The 18663-nt window shown below is 42.5% G+C and overlaps 2 protein-coding genes and 1 long non-coding RNA gene across 5 annotated transcripts in view; 1 reads left to right on the top strand and 2 right to left on the bottom strand.

Moving 5' to 3' along the window:
- Positions 1-13: 13 nt before the first annotated feature.
- tnni3k (TNNI3 interacting kinase) lies at positions 14-15145 on the bottom strand. 2 transcript variants are annotated; one of them, XM_063891567.1, is made up of 26 exons: positions 14829-15145; positions 14430-14538; positions 13911-13996; positions 13208-13305; positions 12630-12740; positions 12252-12350; positions 11936-12074; positions 11259-11403; positions 11068-11172; positions 10843-10937; positions 10599-10748; positions 10010-10093; positions 9868-9924; positions 7434-7526; positions 7290-7347; positions 7008-7202; positions 6519-6563; positions 5912-6016; positions 5780-5832; positions 4994-5046; positions 4350-4482; positions 3687-3796; positions 2341-2400; positions 1977-2146; positions 1077-1156; positions 14-442 (listed from the first exon to the last, which is right to left on the bottom strand). In XM_063891567.1, exons 1-26 carry the CDS (start codon positions 14866-14868, stop codon positions 363-365), a joined length of 2553 nt encoding a protein of 850 aa, XP_063747637.1. In that variant the 5' UTR covers positions 14869-15145; the 3' UTR covers positions 14-362. The 2 variants fall into 2 exon arrangements, with proteins under 2 accessions (XP_063747637.1, XP_063747638.1); XM_063891568.1 differs by lacking the exon at positions 6519-6563.
- The window catches only part of LOC134869703 (uncharacterized), an 11905-nt gene continuing 7616 nt past the window's right edge, over positions 14375-18663 (top strand). The window contains exons 1-2 of the long non-coding RNA XR_010166451.1: positions 14375-14547; positions 14955-15077. This is a non-coding gene — a long non-coding RNA (uncharacterized LOC134869703). The remainder of the gene's footprint in view (positions 14548-14954; positions 15078-18663) is intronic.
- The window catches only part of fpgt (fucose-1-phosphate guanylyltransferase), a 3898-nt gene continuing 1025 nt past the window's right edge, over positions 15791-18663 (bottom strand). Inside the window, exons 4-5 of one of the 2 annotated variants that reach the window (XR_010166450.1) lie at positions 16258-18540; positions 15791-16153 (exon numbers count right to left, since the gene is read on the bottom strand). Coding sequence is in view for 1 of the 2 variants with exons in the window: in XM_063891571.1 (XP_063747641.1) it covers positions 17138-18540 (1403 nt within the window). In the remaining variant the exon portion in view is untranslated. Of the gene's footprint in view, positions 18541-18663 lie in introns of both variants that reach the window. The other variant, XM_063891571.1, reaches the window with a different exon arrangement.

Below are 18663 nucleotides of genomic sequence, written 5' to 3'. Positions count from 1 at the left end.
TACTGACTGATTCTTTATTGTTTACATGCAGAATATACTGTATGCACAAATGATCTGGGAACCTTGTAGTCAAACAATGTACACTTGAACAGCTTTTGCTTGTCAAACATATAGTATTTACAAAAAAGCATCAACAAAATATTAAAAAACATAATGGTTGAAGCAAAAACAAAACACGATTAGAGATACTGGGAACTAAGAATGAACTGTAAACTCTCAACAAACTCAACAACAATATAGTTTAGGTTGCAAGTTGGTTAGCAATATTTTCTACTTCTGCCATCTATTCAGGGTTTTGCTTAAAATTAGCTGTAAAAAAACAGGCATGAATCTGTAAAATAACAAGGAAATAATGAAGAGGATTAGTTACTTTCCTCGAAGCTGCCGCCGCTGCTGTAAGAGGAGTTCAACCTCATGGTGCTCATCGGATCAGACACATACCCTAGAAAGGAGGAAAATCTGTTAGTTTGATTTATGCAAAGTAATACTGACAACACCAGACTGAAATATTATTCTACTATAAACACTTAAGGGGAAATGTAATATATTCTTGGTCGAAAAGACCCAAATTAACAATGAATTGATCTTCCTAAACAAGGATGGGCACAGATGTTAATAAGTGAATCCCACAAAGTCCTGCTAGCAGAAATACTAGCTCGAGTACAAAATGTGTGCTCATCCACCGCAGAAAATAGTCCCCATATTTGTTTATTTTGTATAATTGCAATTGGATTTCTGTCCTATTCTTTTTTTTTTTGGTAGGGGAAGTAAAACATGAGGAAAAATAAAACCAGGCCTATTTTTAAAATGTTTTATTATGAATTGCCAATAGTAGCACCTAATGTTGAAACGCAAAAAGTCAGATATATGAAAAATAAGATTTGGGAAAAGCAATATTAAAAATGTCATAGACGATAAAATAAACGTTGGGTAAAAAGTGTTCGAGAACAAGAGCACAATACCTGAACTTGAGAATGAATTGTACCCAACACCATTACTGATGTGTTAAACTGCCCCAGCTTTACTTTAAACAATGAGTGTGACTTTATCAGTGTGCATGAGTTCTGTAAACAAACCATTTCGATCGATGGGAGAAAACTGCATGTTCCTCCTGAGCTCCTCCAGTGAAAGACCTCCTGATGCACGGCGCTGCTCACTGAAAAATCAAATCAGCAATTATTTATTAATCCACTGCAAAGCAACTCTAGTGCAGAAATATATCCAGCTTCATTTACATGGAGAAAGATAGATGAGATGGAGGCAGATAAAAGCTGGAGGAATTTAATATGTGATGTCCAATCTCACTTTCTCTGCAGGGGGTCAAAATAAAAAATAGATGACAGATTTGATAGGCGGCCGCAGACACACTCTGCACGTGTTGCTCAGCGTTTAATATTCAGACATGTTGTACCTTATTATAAGTTACATTTCAAAATGCCAGGAAGGTCTTGTCTGAGGTTTGATGGAGCACCATGGAATGAATCAGTGGCACAATAAGCCCAACTCCTGTTTCTGGCTTCATAGTTACCAGGCTCTCTCACTCACACACACACACACACACACACACACACACACACACACACACACACAGCCAAGGCGTCTAATAGAGGTTCTCCTCCTTGGTCAGAAAGCCATGCATGTTTTATTGCATTGGCTTTCCTTTGTTTCCTTTTCTGTATCCGAGCAACTCCATTCCTCCCTGCTGCAGTCACTATGTTAACTGGTCTGCATGTTGCTTCAGAGTGAGACGTCTCTATCACTGTCCAAACTAAAGCAAGCTGTGGAACTCCTGTTAGCGAGAGATTGAGACTGAAAATATTCTCTGGTGAGAATTCTTTTAGCAACATTTTGAGGGCAATTTAAGGCCTATCCACATTTTCATTATATACATGATTAACTATATAAATCATTGGAAGACATGTTAACACTTACAAAGTTCCCTCCAGAGGGAGTTTCTCTCCCACACATTTCCTCACCTCTGGGTCCAGATGGCGTAGGCTCGAGTGTTGAGAGCGTACTCCAGCTCGAAGCGTGATCGCAGCGCAGCGACGTGACTCCGCCCGGGGCCTCCTCGCCCCAGCAGACAGTCGAAGGAAGAGGAGGGAGACAGGGAGCCGCTGCTGTTACTGGAGGCCGGAGACATCAGCTGACAAACAACAACAACAACAACAACAACAACAGTAAATCACACACTGCAGGGATACACAGGAAGACATTCAGGACAATGTGGGATAGTGGTGGATTAAATGATGTCAAATGTAATGAAATATTTAAATTTGAATAGGGTTTGAGCTGCTGATGGATAAATAAGTCCAAGTGCAAGTCTATGTCTTTATATACCTCAACGTTGCACAAACATTCCTCCAGGTTGGAAACCACTTCAGAGAACTCGGGCCTGTCCTGAAATTTCAAAAAGCAAACTATAATATATTTCTGTTTCAATCAAAAGCATTGTGTGTATCCAACACACACATACACACACACACACACACGTTCTCCCAGTGTGTCCTGTGTTTTAGTCCACCCACACATGAAGCAAAGGTGAACTCTGCTTCAGAAGCGACCCTCAGATCTTTTCCTCGCTGTGGAGAACAAACACGGCCTCCCCGGAGCTGTTCAATTATACATCACATGCTCAGATCCAGGCCAGGGTCTGACAGCCTGCTTCAATATCACAGACCACCGAGAGAATATGGTACAGATGAAAACAAATCAAATTGTTTAAAGTACTTTCATTGGGATTTTAGCTAACACTTCCACCTTGAAATCCTTTAGTTTAGAAAGTTGGTATGATCATGTTTTGGGAGATTTTATTAGACTATTAAGAACCATTTGTTATTTCAATTTACACTGGTTTCACAGAAACTACGCCTTAATCTGAGGGCAGTGTTGTAATATAGGCTTCTTATAGGTTTGATAAATATTCTCAGCACTCCAGGACATGAAACCTTATGAGGTCTTTGAGATTTTGGGACCACAGCAGGAGCCTCTCCTAACCAAAGGGATCGTCCCACAGAGAGAGAGAGCAGCGCCCCCATGCTGGTCTGTGATTTAATGTGTGTTGATGAGGCCCAGCTCAAAAACTGGCAGTCTAATAATGAGCATCGCAGCACTGTGCCGAAAAACATCCTGTGCTGCTAAATGTGAAGCTCTGTGCAGTAATGCATCCTCTGGGGACCCTGCACACATTTGCAGAAGCAGCTGACTCAGCATCAGTTCCCCCTCTGGGCCTTATTAAAGGTTATGTCACCATTTGAATGAAATTAGTGTAGATTTTGGGGTATTTGGTTAGTTTTAAGGAGTTTTAGCTTATAAATGTTTCATATAATACATCGACTCTCTCTAGATGTGTTAGTAAGATAGGTTTAATAAATACCTTCTGTCTAGTGTCTGCGCCCTGATTCTCAGGCTTTGGATATCTTGTATCGGAGTGTACCGACGTCGAACTGTTCTTCTATTATTAAATTAAACTGAATCAGTCTGCCTGAATATCTAATGACTTGAAAGATGCTGGTTGGATTATTCTTAAGGTTTATTCTACCGAACTACACCAGACAGCACAGTTCAAAGTGGATATTCGCTATACTGTGGGATACTGTACGACACGGACTGTCAATTAATTGTAATTTCTTTTTGGGAGTTTTTCCAACAATCAGAGCTCAGATAGAAGAGATCGTGTCCTTTACCTCGGGGCAGGCGTTCCAGCCTCTCATCAGGAAAGCAGAGATGGGTTTGGGGATGGAGTATCCGACGGGAGGCCGGATGTGATGGTACGCCATGTCGGCCGCTGCAGCAGCTGTGGACAGAAGTAAGTCTTAAATGTAGTTGTTTTTTTAGATGATCACATGTTGTCTCACAGTCTTTTTGTTCTGTCTTTGTGTTGATTTATAATTTAATATTATGTTTTGGATGTGATCGGAATATATTTTGAAGATTTTTGTAGCCGTGCTATAGGTCTCTGGACAGAATTGTCAGTCAGTCTTGGGTTCAGATTATTATTTGTATTTATTGGGTGATCTTCTTTTATTTTTTGCAAGTGCAATCATGAGAATGAGATGTGTTGTTGTGAGTGATGTTTGGTGGAAGTGATTGTTAATTCTCTGTTGCCTAAATCAGTTAAGCCATGTTAATCATCTCGTAAATCTGATATGGGGACAACTGTGTTTGTCTGCCGTGAGAGAGGTGTATAATGTCAGAGGTCTCTTGTTGAGTACCCTCTTAGTTTGAGTCTTCTAGTATCCACACACACACACACACACACACACACACACACACACACACACACACACACACACACACACACACACACACACACACACACCGCCGTGACTGTGTTTAAAGAAGAATACCAGGTTTCAGGTGAGCGAAGGGGATTTCTCCAGTGAGCAGCTCCCACAGACAGAGGGCGTAGCTGAACATGTCCGCCTTCACAGAGTAGCGAGTGCACTGAGTGAAAACCTCAGGAGCCATCCAACGCAGGTTCTGCCCACACACACACACACACACACACACACACACACACACACACACACACACACACACACACACACACACACACACACACACACACACACACACACACACACACACACACACACACACACACACACACACACACACTAAATGAGACCCAATTACTGACAGAAACACTGCGTCCCAGCAAGGGCAAGTAGTTCCTCACAACAGGCAGCTCCCAGGAGAGGAAACGCACTTAACACCAAACTGCAGGCCAAGCACTCTGGGTAGTGATGAGTCAGCACATTGAGGCAAAATCTGCATGAAGGCAGTTTTCTTTTTTTAAGCTGGTGGGTAATTGATGGCAGGTGCTAGCAGATGCTCTGGCTTGGACTCCAAAACAATAACAGCATAATACAATCTCATCTTTCATGGATGCTGCAGTGTTAGAATATTTTTTGCCAAAGAGGGAAAAAACACTTCTTCCAAAAGGTTTGTGCACGTCATCAAATAAATGAGAAACAGAAAGGACACTGACCCCCGGCTGCTTGGTCATGTTATCCTCGTCCACAGACTGTAGGAATCTAGATTCTGCAGAAGAGAAGGGCATGTGTAGTAGGTTGCAAACGCTATATGTTTAGAATTTACAGTCAAGCCCTCATTTTTAATTCATATTTGAAATACTTTAAAGGCTCTTTACATGAGGGGTAATATACTGTTAGGTCTGTAGATGACGCTATGAAATAAACACGCTTTGTCCTGAGAAATACGCCATTTTTGTCTTCTATATCCATCCACAGGTACAGCCACACTTGTCAATTGTTTTGTAATTTTTTTAATGAGTTTGAGATGTATTTTAAGTGACAGGCATGTTTTGCAGCTAACTGTTAGCATTAGCATCGTAGTCAAGAGAGTGTCTTGCCCGAGTTAGCAGCACATGGTGGCTTTCCTGCTGGATAAACTACTGCTAATGATTGTTGGAGAAGTGGAAAATCTAACAAAGATGGTTTTATTTTGTTTCATTTATTTCCATTGAGTCCAAATGAGGTTTATTCTAGGGGCGATTAGCAATGACTGTATCTGTCAATGGTGTCTGGTGGCTTTGAAGAGAGCATTTTAAGCCACATAATAACTGCCCAAAATGTTCCTTTTTTTATTTGATTTATTATATATTTACTATAACACACACTCTAGCCTTGTGCTGGAAAAGAGTCGGCAAGATGCCATGTTTCCATCACTGCCAATCAGAGCAGTTTGTCCTGGGATTTAATAAATCCTTTTCCCAGTAAACACTAAATCCAGATGTAACTAGAATATCTCTTACCTCCAAAATCAGCCACCACTGCGTGTCCGTCCTCGTACAGCAGGATATTGTGGCTGCAGAGATCACATGTCATTAGGAACAACTACAGTAATTTGAGACTGATGACACCCTAATGCCACATTACTCTCCCACCTGTTGAGGTCGCGGTGGATGATGGGCTGTGTGAGGTTGTGCAGGTACTCCATGCCCTTCGCCACGTCGATGGCAATGATGAGCTTGGACTGCAGGTCGATGAGCCTGTCCATCGACACATCATTAAAGCAGCAGCCACTTAGTCAGAGATCAATAGTCCCTGCCAATCACACGCGGCACTTTACACAGATCAATAGGAGGGCCTATGTAGAGAGCACCTGGGCACACAGTTAGCCCGACACTTCATCTGGATCATTGGTGATCGGAGAGGGGACGCTTCCAGGGAGGATAATGAGACCGGAAACAGTAGACCCTCCTTATAATCACAGAGTAACTCCTTAAAGGAAATCTTAACCGCAAAACGACCTTTTACACATCAATTACTCCCCCCTGTGTGATTCTGTAATAAATTATGGATTTCTCACATTCCTCCAAAGTGAACAAAGAATTCAAAAACTGAGAAAAGTTTAAATGAATTGAAGTAAACTCTTGCATCCAAAAGTCTCATTTCTCCAGTCGTATGTTCACTACCTCCTACATCCGTGCATTTTGGCTAATTAATAATAATAATTCAAACCGTGTGGACTCGGATGGACGAGTAGCGCACCTTTGGAAGTGTTTCAGATGACCTCCTCTCATCAGTTCATAAAGTCTCACCATGTTTTGGGATTTTTCATTCCCCAAGAAGGCATGCAGGAAAAAGAAAGTTTAATATTTATATACAAATTCATTTTGTTGGTGTAGTATTCATCTAAGTTAGCTCTGACTGATTTTAACACACTGAACTGCTTTGCTGAACGACACCTTTAAATAACTAAATAAAGTCTCAAAAAGTTCAGTTTTCTTGAGGTCTTGACTCCCCTTGGTGGAGTTTGCTGTAGGGTATTGGACTGCACAAGAGCAATGTGTCCTATTATTTTTCTCCCCTTGTTCACATACAATATGCAAGTTCTAAAACCTAACTTCTTATGAAGAGAACAACACACACATACACTTCACAGTCTAGAAACAGCCCATATTTGACATGTACGCTTGATAGACGGGTCTATAACAGATAGTATGTCATATATAAAACCCACATCCTCCACTCCCTCACCTCTTCTGCTCGTGCAGCAGAGAGAACAGCGAGCCTCCGGAGACGTACTGCGTCACGATGGCGAACTGGCTGGGGTCGTCCAGACACGCCCCGATGAACTGGATGATGCAGGGGTGGTTTAGGCGGCAGAGGATGGATACCTCTCTGCAGAACATGTCCACGTCCGACTTGGAGCAGTACGTGTTGGCTCGATATCTGCGGACAAGGACTCATGAGTTACCCCCTAACCCTAAGATGGGATGAGATATGTTATATTTGGAGGTATTTTAAGTGGAGTTTCACCGTTTTATGGCAACTATTTTGTTCCTGCATTTTCCTCTGTAGACCTTTCCAAAGGAGCCTATGTAAAACAATATTTAAAGCTCAGTATTATTCTTATTATCTGAAGCATGTTGTTTCAAACAGAACAAATATTAATGCTCTCACCTGATCCGATGATCTCATTAAACTCCAGCTCAGACAGCTGAAGGTGGAAGTGAGACGGGAGGCTGGCCCTGAGCAGGAGAACCTCTGCCTTCTCTGAAACAGAGAGTTATCTTTTTTATAAAACTAAAGCCCTCAATGGAGAGCTTTTCCCAACTATTATGCACACCACACAGAAAGTAGTGTTTCAGTGCCCTCTCCAGGTGATACTGCTCACTTCTAAAAGCATACTGAGGCCAAATAAAACCCAGACAATGTTCAGGTATGATGTCTAAAACTTCTATAGAAACATGGACAACAGTATGCAAAGATAACATAAGTCAGCAGACGCATCATAATGCAGATTTTTGTCTCAATAATCTACATCTATTAGGTTTTTCTGCTAAGAAAACATCAGAACATAAGTATTTTATTGATAAGAAGCCTTCAGTGTAAGTCGTTATTTATAGGTAAGGCACGTGCAAAGCTTTGAAATGACTACAGCAGTGAAAATACTGTATTTGCTCCACAGATGACTCCCTACATGACTCAAAGGAAAGCAGAGGCTTGTTTGTTTCAGTATCTGATATAGTGCCCTCTTAAGGCCCTATGGCACAATTATTTTGCATGTTTAACCCCTTAATGTTAAATGGCTCTTAAGATGTTTTTCTTTATATTTCCGATTGAACGCGATAGATTTCTAAGTTTTTCTATTATTTTCCCTCAGATGGAGACTGTGTGTTTTCAGCAGCAGCTAGGCCCCCTCCACAGGTTGCAGACAGTGTGTGTTATCATGTCGGCCGACAGTGATGTGAACAGAGACGGATAAGATAAGAGTCATTGGGCCCCTAGGCCTGTGACGACGAGAAAACGCCCCCCCCCCCCAACCACCCGAGCCCCACCCCAAGCAGCACCACGCTAACTTCACCCTCACGCGCAAATCAGCAGCAACAAGTCAAAGAACACACATATGCACATAAGTCAAAAATAAGCAGGCGCATAGACCTTACATAACCTTACAAAAGCAAATAACTCAATCTGGAGTTTATGAACGAATAGCCTTACACATTACAGGCTCTCATATTTACAACACAGGATTTCTGACAATAGAGATTATTTTGGCTTCAAACAGCGTAATGAAGGGGGGAAACATAACCTAGGCTACCTTCAATAAATTACTCACACAAACAGATCAGAACACACAACACACAAACACGTTTCAGAAGCAGGCTATAACATGTTAGGATTAAAATGATCGTTTAAACATAGCTATGCCATAAACTGTCCGCCTCCACTTAATACACGTCCACTGTTTTCTAACTAGCACCCTCTCTTGACACATCCAGCTATGTCATAGTAATAATCATAAAGATAATAATCATAAAAATAATTATGATTATATTTATAAATGATTTACAACTTATTATTATTATAAAAACTACACTAATTATGATAATAACAATAAGTATGAAGAATAGAATAAGATAAGTGTCACTTGGCTGATATCTGAGTTGAATAACAACAACCCATGGTCCCATAGGACCCATAGGGCATAGGGGGCCCTACATCAGGGGCCCATACAGCTGGCCTGTATGATCGCACTGCATTGTCGGAAACAGCAGCTTACTATAAAGACATATGCCATATAATGCATGCTATTTGATAAGCCCCTTTCAGATACCATGAATAACTAACATAACACGTGTTTCAGAGCGCTTCATGGCAGTGGTTCCCAACCTGGGGGGCACGGAGCTCTTGCAGGGGGGGGGCACAGCAAGGCAAATGGATGAGGCAACAACAAATATGGACAAGAAATAACAAATTTATCATGAAAATCGGTTGCCTGTTTATTACACACAATGAGCTATATTTGCATATGCAAGGGCCCCAAAAAACCTTCTACTTCACACAGATCACATCACACAAGAAAACTGCTTGAAATCATGCATCGACATCAAGGTTGAGGGGGAGTGGGGGGGGCTCGACAATATTCTAACCCTCGAAACGGGGGCCAAGCTTGCAAAAGGTTGGTAATCCCTGCTCTATGGTATATCCTACCCCATTCTAACTGATTTAAGGGCCCTTTTCCGATATTAGGGATGAATAACATTCATAAGCTGTGGTTCAGGGGCACTGTATGACCTATCATATGCCATTCTATTTAATTTGAGGGGGGGCTTTAATGTATGAGGGATGAATTAATTACACAACCCGTGGCATATGATTGAGGGGCCCTATTGAGATATATTACATAATATAACAATGTTATATGGCTTCAGGGCCCCATTACTTTTATTATGTTGTAGAGACAGTATAGAAATGGTAGCGCAGAGGCTTGGGCTTCAGGGTCCCCTTGGCCTTGGGCCCCTGGGCCTGGGCCCAGTAGGCCCGTGCAGTAATCCATCCTTGGTTGTGAAGTGTGTGTGAAACCGCTCCGTGCCTCGCTCCACCTCATTACCTTTAGTCATGCTCTTGATCTTTCCTAGAGGAGACGGCACAGAAACGTAGGACCCATCTGGAAGAGAGGCGAAGTGTTCAGACAGATAAATGTGAAGTGGGATTTTCAGTCCACATTATTATTTACTAGAGGGGCGACTCACCCCCTCCCGGCTGAGAGTACTCATTGCAGGGGGAATCATCTGGACGTATGTAGTGTTTCAGTAAGGTGACAATGGCATCATGACCTAAAGAAAAAGAAAAAGGAACTGTAGGATGGATGCATGGATGGATGGATGGATGCATGGATGGATGGATGGATGCATGGATGGATGCATGCATGCATGGATGGATGGATGGATGGATGGATGGATGGATGGATGGATGGATGGATGGATGGATGGATGGATGGATGGATGGATGCATGGATGGATGGATGGATGCATGGATGGATGCATGGATGCATGGATGGATGCATGGATGCATGGATGGATGGATGGATGCATGGATGGATGGATGGATGGATGGATGGATGCATGGATGGATGCATGGATGGATGGATGGATGGATGGATGGATGGATGGATGGATGGATGGATGGATGGATGGATGGATGGATGGATGGATGGATGGATGGATGGATGGATGGATGGATGCATGGATGGATGCATAGATGGATGGATGCATGGATGGATGGATGGATGGATGGATGGATGGATGGATGGATAGATAGATGGATAGATATAGATATGACCTTTCTCATAAGCCCACATGAGGCAGGTCTGCTCGTCCTTCTCCCCACTTGACCGGCTCGGGTCGCAGGCCACCAGGTTCATGTCGGCCCCGCTGTCCAGCAGGAACTGCACCAGGCGGATGTGGCCGTGAAAACAGGCGCTGTGCAGAGCTTAAAAAGAGCATTCAGGGATTTAATCCACCATTAAAGTTAAAATCACAACTACATTTAATCTTACTGCACATGTGGGACGAAAGAGACTCACCTGTGTGTCCGTCTCTGCCCTGAGTGTTGATGCTCATGGCATTCTGGCTCAACAAGAACTTCACCATCTCCAGGTCTTTACCATAGGTGCATGCACTGTAACACATGTGCTCATCGTCACCTCAGAGCAGCATGAATCACATGAAGAACAAAGCGTGCCATACAGCATGCATTCTGCACAGCAGGTGTTTGTCAGAATGTGAATAAATACAGTGTGAGACAATACCTGTGGAGGGCCGTCTCACTGAAAATATTCTCCTTCGACAGACTGTCTGTGCAGGAAAGCTGTATTAACTCCTTAGCAGCATCTCGTTTCCCATTATAGCAGGCGCTGGTGAGGTAAAAACATTTCAACACAGCGCTTTATTTCATCTTCTAAAGACGAACAGAGGTATAGTGACAGAGTAAATCATTTACAGGTGTAGCGGTGTGTCCCCGTAGATGTTGACGGAGTGAGGCTGCACGTCAAAGTTTCCCTGCAGGAGGAAGCGCACAATCTCATGGTGACCGAAGCGGGCGCAGAAGTGGAGAGGGACGTGATCCTCGTTGTCCTGAGCATTCACTGGAGAGAAGAGCAGAAAAGTTAAGGAGATTCAAACATTTAATCCCACACTGTGAATGTTATCTTAAACTGACCCTATGCTTTTCTGGGTTTTCCCTTTTCCTGTAGTGTGTTATATAGGTTTTTAGTGCATGCCAATGATCTGCAAAGGCATAACAACTCCCAAAGTGTCCCAAAGAGGGAGTTTCTGTCTCACATACTCCCCCCCCTGCCAGAAACGCCTCCATTCGATTCCGTGAAAAATCCCATAACATGATGACATCAATAGGTAACACTTGTACTTCTATTGGCTAGCACCCAAACACATTGTTTGCTAAGTGGGCAGGACATCTCAAGCAGTTGAACAATCACAACAGAGCCGGCAAGCTAACCAATCAGAGCAGACTGGGCTCTGGTTTCAGACAGAGGGTGAAAGAGAAAACATGTTTTGATCATTAAAGCATCTATTTCATATGAATATTGTTCTTGTTTTTTTATTGAAAAGTCTACTTTGTTTTTATAGGAACCACCTGTTGGGAGTGTCAGGTCTCACCGTTAGCTTTGCTCCCGTCCCCCAGCAGCAGTTTGATGATGCTGAGGAAACCTCTGGCTGCAGCCAGGTGCAGCGGCCGGTCCCCCACCTCACCGCTTGCATTCACATCCGCCCCGAACTTCAGCAGCAGCTTTGCCAACTACAAAGCACAGTGATGAGTACACACACACACACACACACACACACACACACACACACACACACACACACACACACACACACACACACACACACACACACACACACACACACACACACACACACAAAGTATTTCTTTTCTCTAAGAATCCAGAAGTGGTTGATAAGAGCTCTTTACCTGCTCATAGTTGTTATAAGAGGCAATATGCAGTGGGGTGAAGAACACAGCATCCTGCACGTTCACATTAGCTCCGTGCTGCAGCAGGATATCTGTGGCCTGGCGGAGGAAAACACATTAGGTTTAAAATCAGTCCTTTATGTCTTTATGAGAATCCACATTGGCAATAGCATGAGTATTGGCAATTCTTCCTGGGGTCCACACACATACAGACAAACATAAACACACTAAAGCCACAGTCACAACACACATCAGCAGACAAACAACCTATCTAATATCATGAACATCAAATAGAAAGTGAAACAAAAAGGCTAAATTCCAGAGCTGTTGATATTTTTCCTCACTGTAAACGTAAGACAAAAGAAGCCCGGCTCTCACCTCTTGGTGTCCGGCCATCGTGGCGACATGCAGGGCGGTGAGGGCTCCATAGCCGACCTGCTGCACGTCAGACCCCCCATGGAGGAGAGCCGTCAGCAGTTCATTATTATCCTGTGGTACAGTGGATCCACACATTAGTTTTAACACTTTACTTATTGGCTCATTGTGTCAACATACATACAACATACATGCAGGTGCTTAGCTTTCTGTTTTCCAATTCCATCATTTTTTGGGTCAAAGACCTCAAATATTGAGGTGAAATAACGACACACTGTGATAAATATGTTTCAAAATGCATAAAAAAACAATATTTCAAGTCTTAAGGTCAGAATTGTAACAATCCAATAATATGCATTGTATTCTAAATAGGCCTCTTTGCATTATGTATATTCCCTGTGGTATTACTATATTTTACTCGAAGTAGAAGTTGTTCTTCCACCTCTGGTACTTGCACTCCACCCTGTGGTGGGACAGCTCTTTACCACACAACAACACAAACAGGACAAGACGGATTGTACCTAAAAAATATGAAAAATGATCATTAAATCCAGTATTTATTGCTCTTTAATCCTCCTCACCTTGTAAGCAGCCAGGTGCAGCGCGGTGAATCCGTTCCTCGACAGTCTGGAGGGACGCAGGCCTTTCACCATCAGGGTGCGGATGTGGTCCTTGTTACCTGAACACCACACATGATATCAGGCTGAGATGAAGTACATTTACTCAAATACAATTTTGAGATACTAATATCCTTTTTATGTTGTATAATACTTCTACTTCACTACATTTCAGAGGGAAATATTTTACTTTGACTACACTACATTCACCAGACAGCAGTTACTTTACAGATTCATCTTATTGAAACCAAATTAAAGCATCAAACCAAATTCTCATTAATGATTAGTAAAATATGTTATTATTTTATATAAATCTAATATTTACAGTATTATATAATCAAACAATACAATATATAGTATATTATAATGAAATAAGCCTTCTGCATAATATGTACTTTTGTTATTTGAGAACAAATTGATGCTCGTACTTTTGTACTACTCAATTTGCTAAATCTGATTCTTATATTTCTACACCTGTAATATCCGAGCACCTCTTTCATCACTGATTTTCTCCCATTTTACTCTTTTTCAATATATAAACTCATCTACAGTTTGTTTTCATGTGACAGACAGTAGAGGTCATATGCAGACAATGGAGTCAGTCAGTTCATGGAGCTCTTCTCATTTTGTGGAGGAGTTATTAATAGAGTGGAGTAGTCATGCATACCTCCACACACGCAGCAGAGGTGCAGCAGCGACAGACCTTTCTCTGTGCGGTAACTCACGTTTACCTTCTGGAAAGCCTCATCAGAGCTGAGACACACAAAATACACATAAAGTGGAGATTTTCACATTACATTTTATTCATCTGAGGCTTTATCGAAAGCAACTCAGGACAAAAATAATGAATAATTAAATAATTGACTTTAAATAAAACCAAACCCCTGTGCATTAGTTCTCTATAGCATGTTCAATCAACTACTAAACCAAAAATAACATCAGCTATTGTTAATTGTTGTCCTCTGATTAACAATGAGTCCATACTGCAGGTTTGTACCTCCTACTCACACACACATTCACTTATCAGTCTTTTTTTAGTGCCTTTGATAGGCAAATGTGCACGGTACAATAACAGTCATCATGCAAAGCTGCTTGTGAGCGGTGACATCGGCCTGACACAGAAAAGTTAGCCAACATTAGAAAGGGTTCAAATGAAATGCAGTTTATGCAGACATGGTTTGATCACCTGAAAGCCAGTTGGAGCTCCCCGAGCTCGCTGTCTTTGAGCGTGAAGTCATCTTCCAACTTCTCTACGATCACAGAGTACGACTCACCCACCTTCTTCTTCCACTCGTCTTCATCAGGTTGAACAGAACAACACTTCTAGTATCATCTCAATTGTTTTTATTTTCCATATGCTGAAATATCTGTAAATGAACTTGTATTAAATAGTGCAAACAACGGTTTTTAAGCCCAATATATAATCTCTACCAATCACTTGTTTTGAAATGGCTTCTACATGTCAGTTCTTGTGTTGCAGAGTAATGGCACCCAGAGAAACCACCGGGCTTTCCTTCATTTAAAATCGGAGTCCTGTCAATACATAAAACATTAATCAAACTATGACGAACACACCGTCCTTTACCTGTGCACGTCTGCGACGGTCTGGATTTGTAATTTCCCATTGATAAGGTGTCTCTTCTCTTGTGATGTGTGCTGTATTGTTTGGTAAAGCAGTAATACAATCTCTCACTGTGCCACAATCACACAGGTCCAGATAAAGCGGGGATCATGGCTGAGGGCTAAAAATAATCTCCTCTGAGTGGAATGCCCGACAACTATGACAACTGATCTCCCTCCAAATGCAACCAGACGCGTTTCACTGTGACTGTGTGTGAGTATATAAACATTGAAAAACATGCAGTGGGGCAAAAAAGTATTTAGTCAGCCACCAATTGTGCAAGTTCTCCCATTTAAAAAGAGGAGAGAGGCCTGTAATTTTTATCATAGGTATACCTCAACTATGAGAGACAAAATGAGAAAAAGAAATCCAGAAAATCACATTGTAGGATTTTTAATGAATTTATTTTCAAATGATTGTAGAAAATAAGTATTTGGTCAATAACAAAAGTTCATCTCAATACTTTGTTGTATACCCTTTGTTGGCAATGACAGAGGTCAAACGTTTTCTGTAAGTCTTCACAAGGTTTTCACACACTGTTGCTGGTATTTTGGCCCATTCCTCCATGCAGATCTCCTCTAAAGCAGTGATGTTTTGGGGCTGTCGCTGGGCAACACAGACTTTCAACTCCCTCCAAAGATTTTCTATGGGGTTGATATCTGGAGACTGGCTAGGCCGATCCAGGACCTTGAAATGCTTCTTACGAAGCCACTCCTTCGTTGCCCTGGCGGTGTGTTTGGGATCATTGTCATGCTGAAAGACCCAGCCACGCTTCATCTTCAGTGCCCTTGCTGATGGAAGGAGGTTTTCACTCAAAATCTCACGATACATGGCCCCATTCATTCTTTCCTTTACACGATCAGTCGTCCTGGTCCCTTTGCAGAAAAACAGCCCCAAAGCATGATGTTTCCACCCCCATGCTTCACAGTAGGTATGGTGTTCTTTGGATGCAACTCTGCATTCTTTCTCCTCCAAACACGACGAGTTGAGTTTTTACCCAAAAGTTCTATTTTGGTTTCATCTGACCATATGACATTCTCCCAATCCTCTTCTGGATCATCCAAATGCCCTCTAGCAAACTTCAGACGGGCCTGGACATGTACTGGCTTAAGCAGGGGGACACGTCTGGAACTGCAGGATTTAAGTCCCTGGCGGCGTAGTGTGTTACTGATGGTAGCCTCTGTTACTTTGGTCCCAGCTCTCTGCAGGTCATTCACTAGGTCCCCCCGTGTGGTTCTGGGATTTTTGCTCACCGTTCTTGTGATCATTTTGACCCCACGGGGTGAGATCTTGCGTGGAGCCCCAGATCGAGGGAGATTAGCAGTGGTCTTGTATGTCTTCCATTTTCTAATAATTGCTCCCACAGTTGATTTCTTCACACCAAGCTGCTTACCTATTGCAGATTCAGTTTTCCCAGCCTGGTGCAGGTCTACAATTTTGTCTCTGGTCTCCTTTGACAGCTCTTTGGTCTTGGCCATAGTGGAGTTTGGAGTATGACTGTTTGAGGTTGTGGACAGGTGTCTTTTATACTGATAACGAGTTCAAAAAGGTGCCATTAACACAGGTAACGAGTGGAGGACCGAGGAGCCTCTTAAAGAAGAAGTTACAGGTCTGTGAGAGCCAGAAATCTTGCTTGTTTGTAGGTGACCAAATACTTATTTTACCGAGGAATTTACCAATTAATTCATTAAAAATCCTACAATGTGATTTCCTGGATTGTTTCTCCCATTCTGTCTCTCATAGTTGAAGTGTACCTATGATAAAAATTACAGGCATCTCTCATCTTTTTAAATGGGAGAACTTGCACAATTGGTGGCTGACTAAATACTTTTTGGCCCCACTGTATAGTATTTGGATATTCAAGCATATTTTCTATCATATCGTCATTTTATATAGCAGATGTGTTGACGTGTCACACACTACAGTTATAACAATGATAATGCCACCATACAATATGGAAATAAATGATGTTATTGGACACACTTGATTTAAAAAAAAAAAGGTATATTGGGAAATATATTTGAAAGCAAACCTTGAAAGTCTCACACTGATATGAGTCTTAGGGCATGTCAATCTAGCACAATGTTGTCAAACGCTTCACCAGAAAGCTATATTTCAATTAAAAAGTAACTATTAACTTCATAAAAAGTGAATCAGATGATTAAATCCAATATGACAGCTCTTCACACTGTTGAAACAATCATTATAAAATGATTTACAGCACAATCAATGTTCTCTGCTACCTAAACAAACTCATAGTCTGAATAAAATCTTCAGTTGTTGGGTTTTCTCTGTGTGATGTCTTCATAAAGTCCCGTTCTGAACTCCATCATCTGCTCCAGGTGTTTACACTGTAAGGCCTCCTGCATGGACATCAGCTTGGTGTCTTTGGGTAAAGTGAAAGTAGAGCCACTCAGTGCAGCCTGCAGCATCTCCAGAGTCAGTGAGAAGGAGCTCTGTTGATCCGAGCAAAGAGGAAACAAACAGGCGCTCCACAAACTACAGCTGGAAGCATCACCGGAGAACCTCAGGGCTTCGTTTTCGAGCCCCCAGCGGGACACACACTTTGCAACGCTGACACCAAACAGCTTTAGATCTTCCATTAACCCCGGGGAATCCACGCAGCGCTTCAAGTCATCGTTAATCCCAAAGACGACGGTTACAAATCCTGTTTTCTGCTTGTGATTCACACAAAGGGAATGCATGAAGACCCCATCAGGTACCGAAAGGCCTGCAGGGATCCAGCAGCTGCTTACAATGGAAGCCACTCCTACAGAAGCTCCTGCTCCTAGTCTGGAGTACTCCACCACTGACCCAGCTCCCACAGAGACGCTGGGATCGAGGACGCTGCACATAACGCAGCACCCAGAGTTTGCCTTCATATGCACGCTGAATGCAGAGGACAGGAGACCCAGCTCACTCTGCAGCATCACATCCTCCGTGAGGTGAAACAGGTACTCGGATGTGGTTCCAATGTGATAAAACTTGGAGTTGTTCAGGAGGATCACATTCAACGGAGTCCCTTTTAGATGATGGAATATCTTTTGGCGGATTTCCACCAGACTGCTCTCCTGTTTTGTGACATTCACAGTGTTGCTGGTGTAATCTATCATGGCGTTAGGGCCTAATGCTTGGAGGAAGTCTCCGTATGCATCCACCTCACAGTCCAAAGGCCCTAACTCCTTCAGCAGATTGAGAAGAGACATTGCAGTGTCAAAGTCAACGTAATAAGTGCTGTCTGTGTAGACAAACTCAGAGTCAGAAAGCACGAAACAACCACTCAGTCTTTCACAAACAGCTCCACTGTCTCGCATCTTATCGACACTCGGTTTGTGCAGAAAACGAAGGCAGGAGGTGTTTTCCATTTCAGATTGAGACGATTTTTCTTTTGAGTCAAACACAAACACTCCATGGGTGGTCCCGATAGACAGCGGGGAGGGGTGGGCTAACGCTGTGAAGCCAGGTTTGTCAAACTTAACACTCTCGGGCTCTGCGGTGCTATAGAGCTCGATGTCGTCCGCGCAGGTCACCAGCACGCCAGGCTTCATTTGGGACGGGAAATCTACATATAATGCCAGTTTGAGCTCCAGCATCTGGTAGAGAGGATCCCCCAGAGGCACGGCCATGAAGATCTTCCCTAGAGCGCTGGCACTCGGCAGACGCTGGCTGAAACCTCCTGGAAGGATGACAAGTGGGAATCATCACAAACAGTACAGGAATTATTCAAACATTTTTAGCATTTGCAATCAAGGCCTTCACTTTGAAATAGGGGTGGTAATATATATATTTATATAGATCA

This window comes from Eleginops maclovinus, chromosome 9 (assembly GCF_036324505.1).
Source record: "Eleginops maclovinus isolate JMC-PN-2008 ecotype Puerto Natales chromosome 9, JC_Emac_rtc_rv5, whole genome shotgun sequence".
Taxonomy (NCBI): Eukaryota; Metazoa; Chordata; class Actinopteri; order Perciformes; family Eleginopidae; genus Eleginops; species Eleginops maclovinus.
This window is presented reverse-complemented; position numbering and strand designations above follow the sequence as displayed.

Excerpts from the sequence above, each read along its gene's own strand:
- tnni3k (XM_063891567.1), bottom strand. The coding sequence starts at position 14,868 with ATGGGAAATTACAAATCCAGACCGTCGCAGACGTGCACAG. Across the intron at positions 13,997-14,429 it reads GAGCTCCAACTGGCTTTCAG|CTCTGATGAGGCTTTCCAGA; the intron begins GTGATCAAACCA and ends TGTGTGTCTCAG. Across the intron at positions 10,938-11,067 it reads AGTGAGACGGCCCTCCACAG|TGCATGCACCTATGGTAAAG; the intron begins GTATTGTCTCAC and ends CATGTGTTACAG.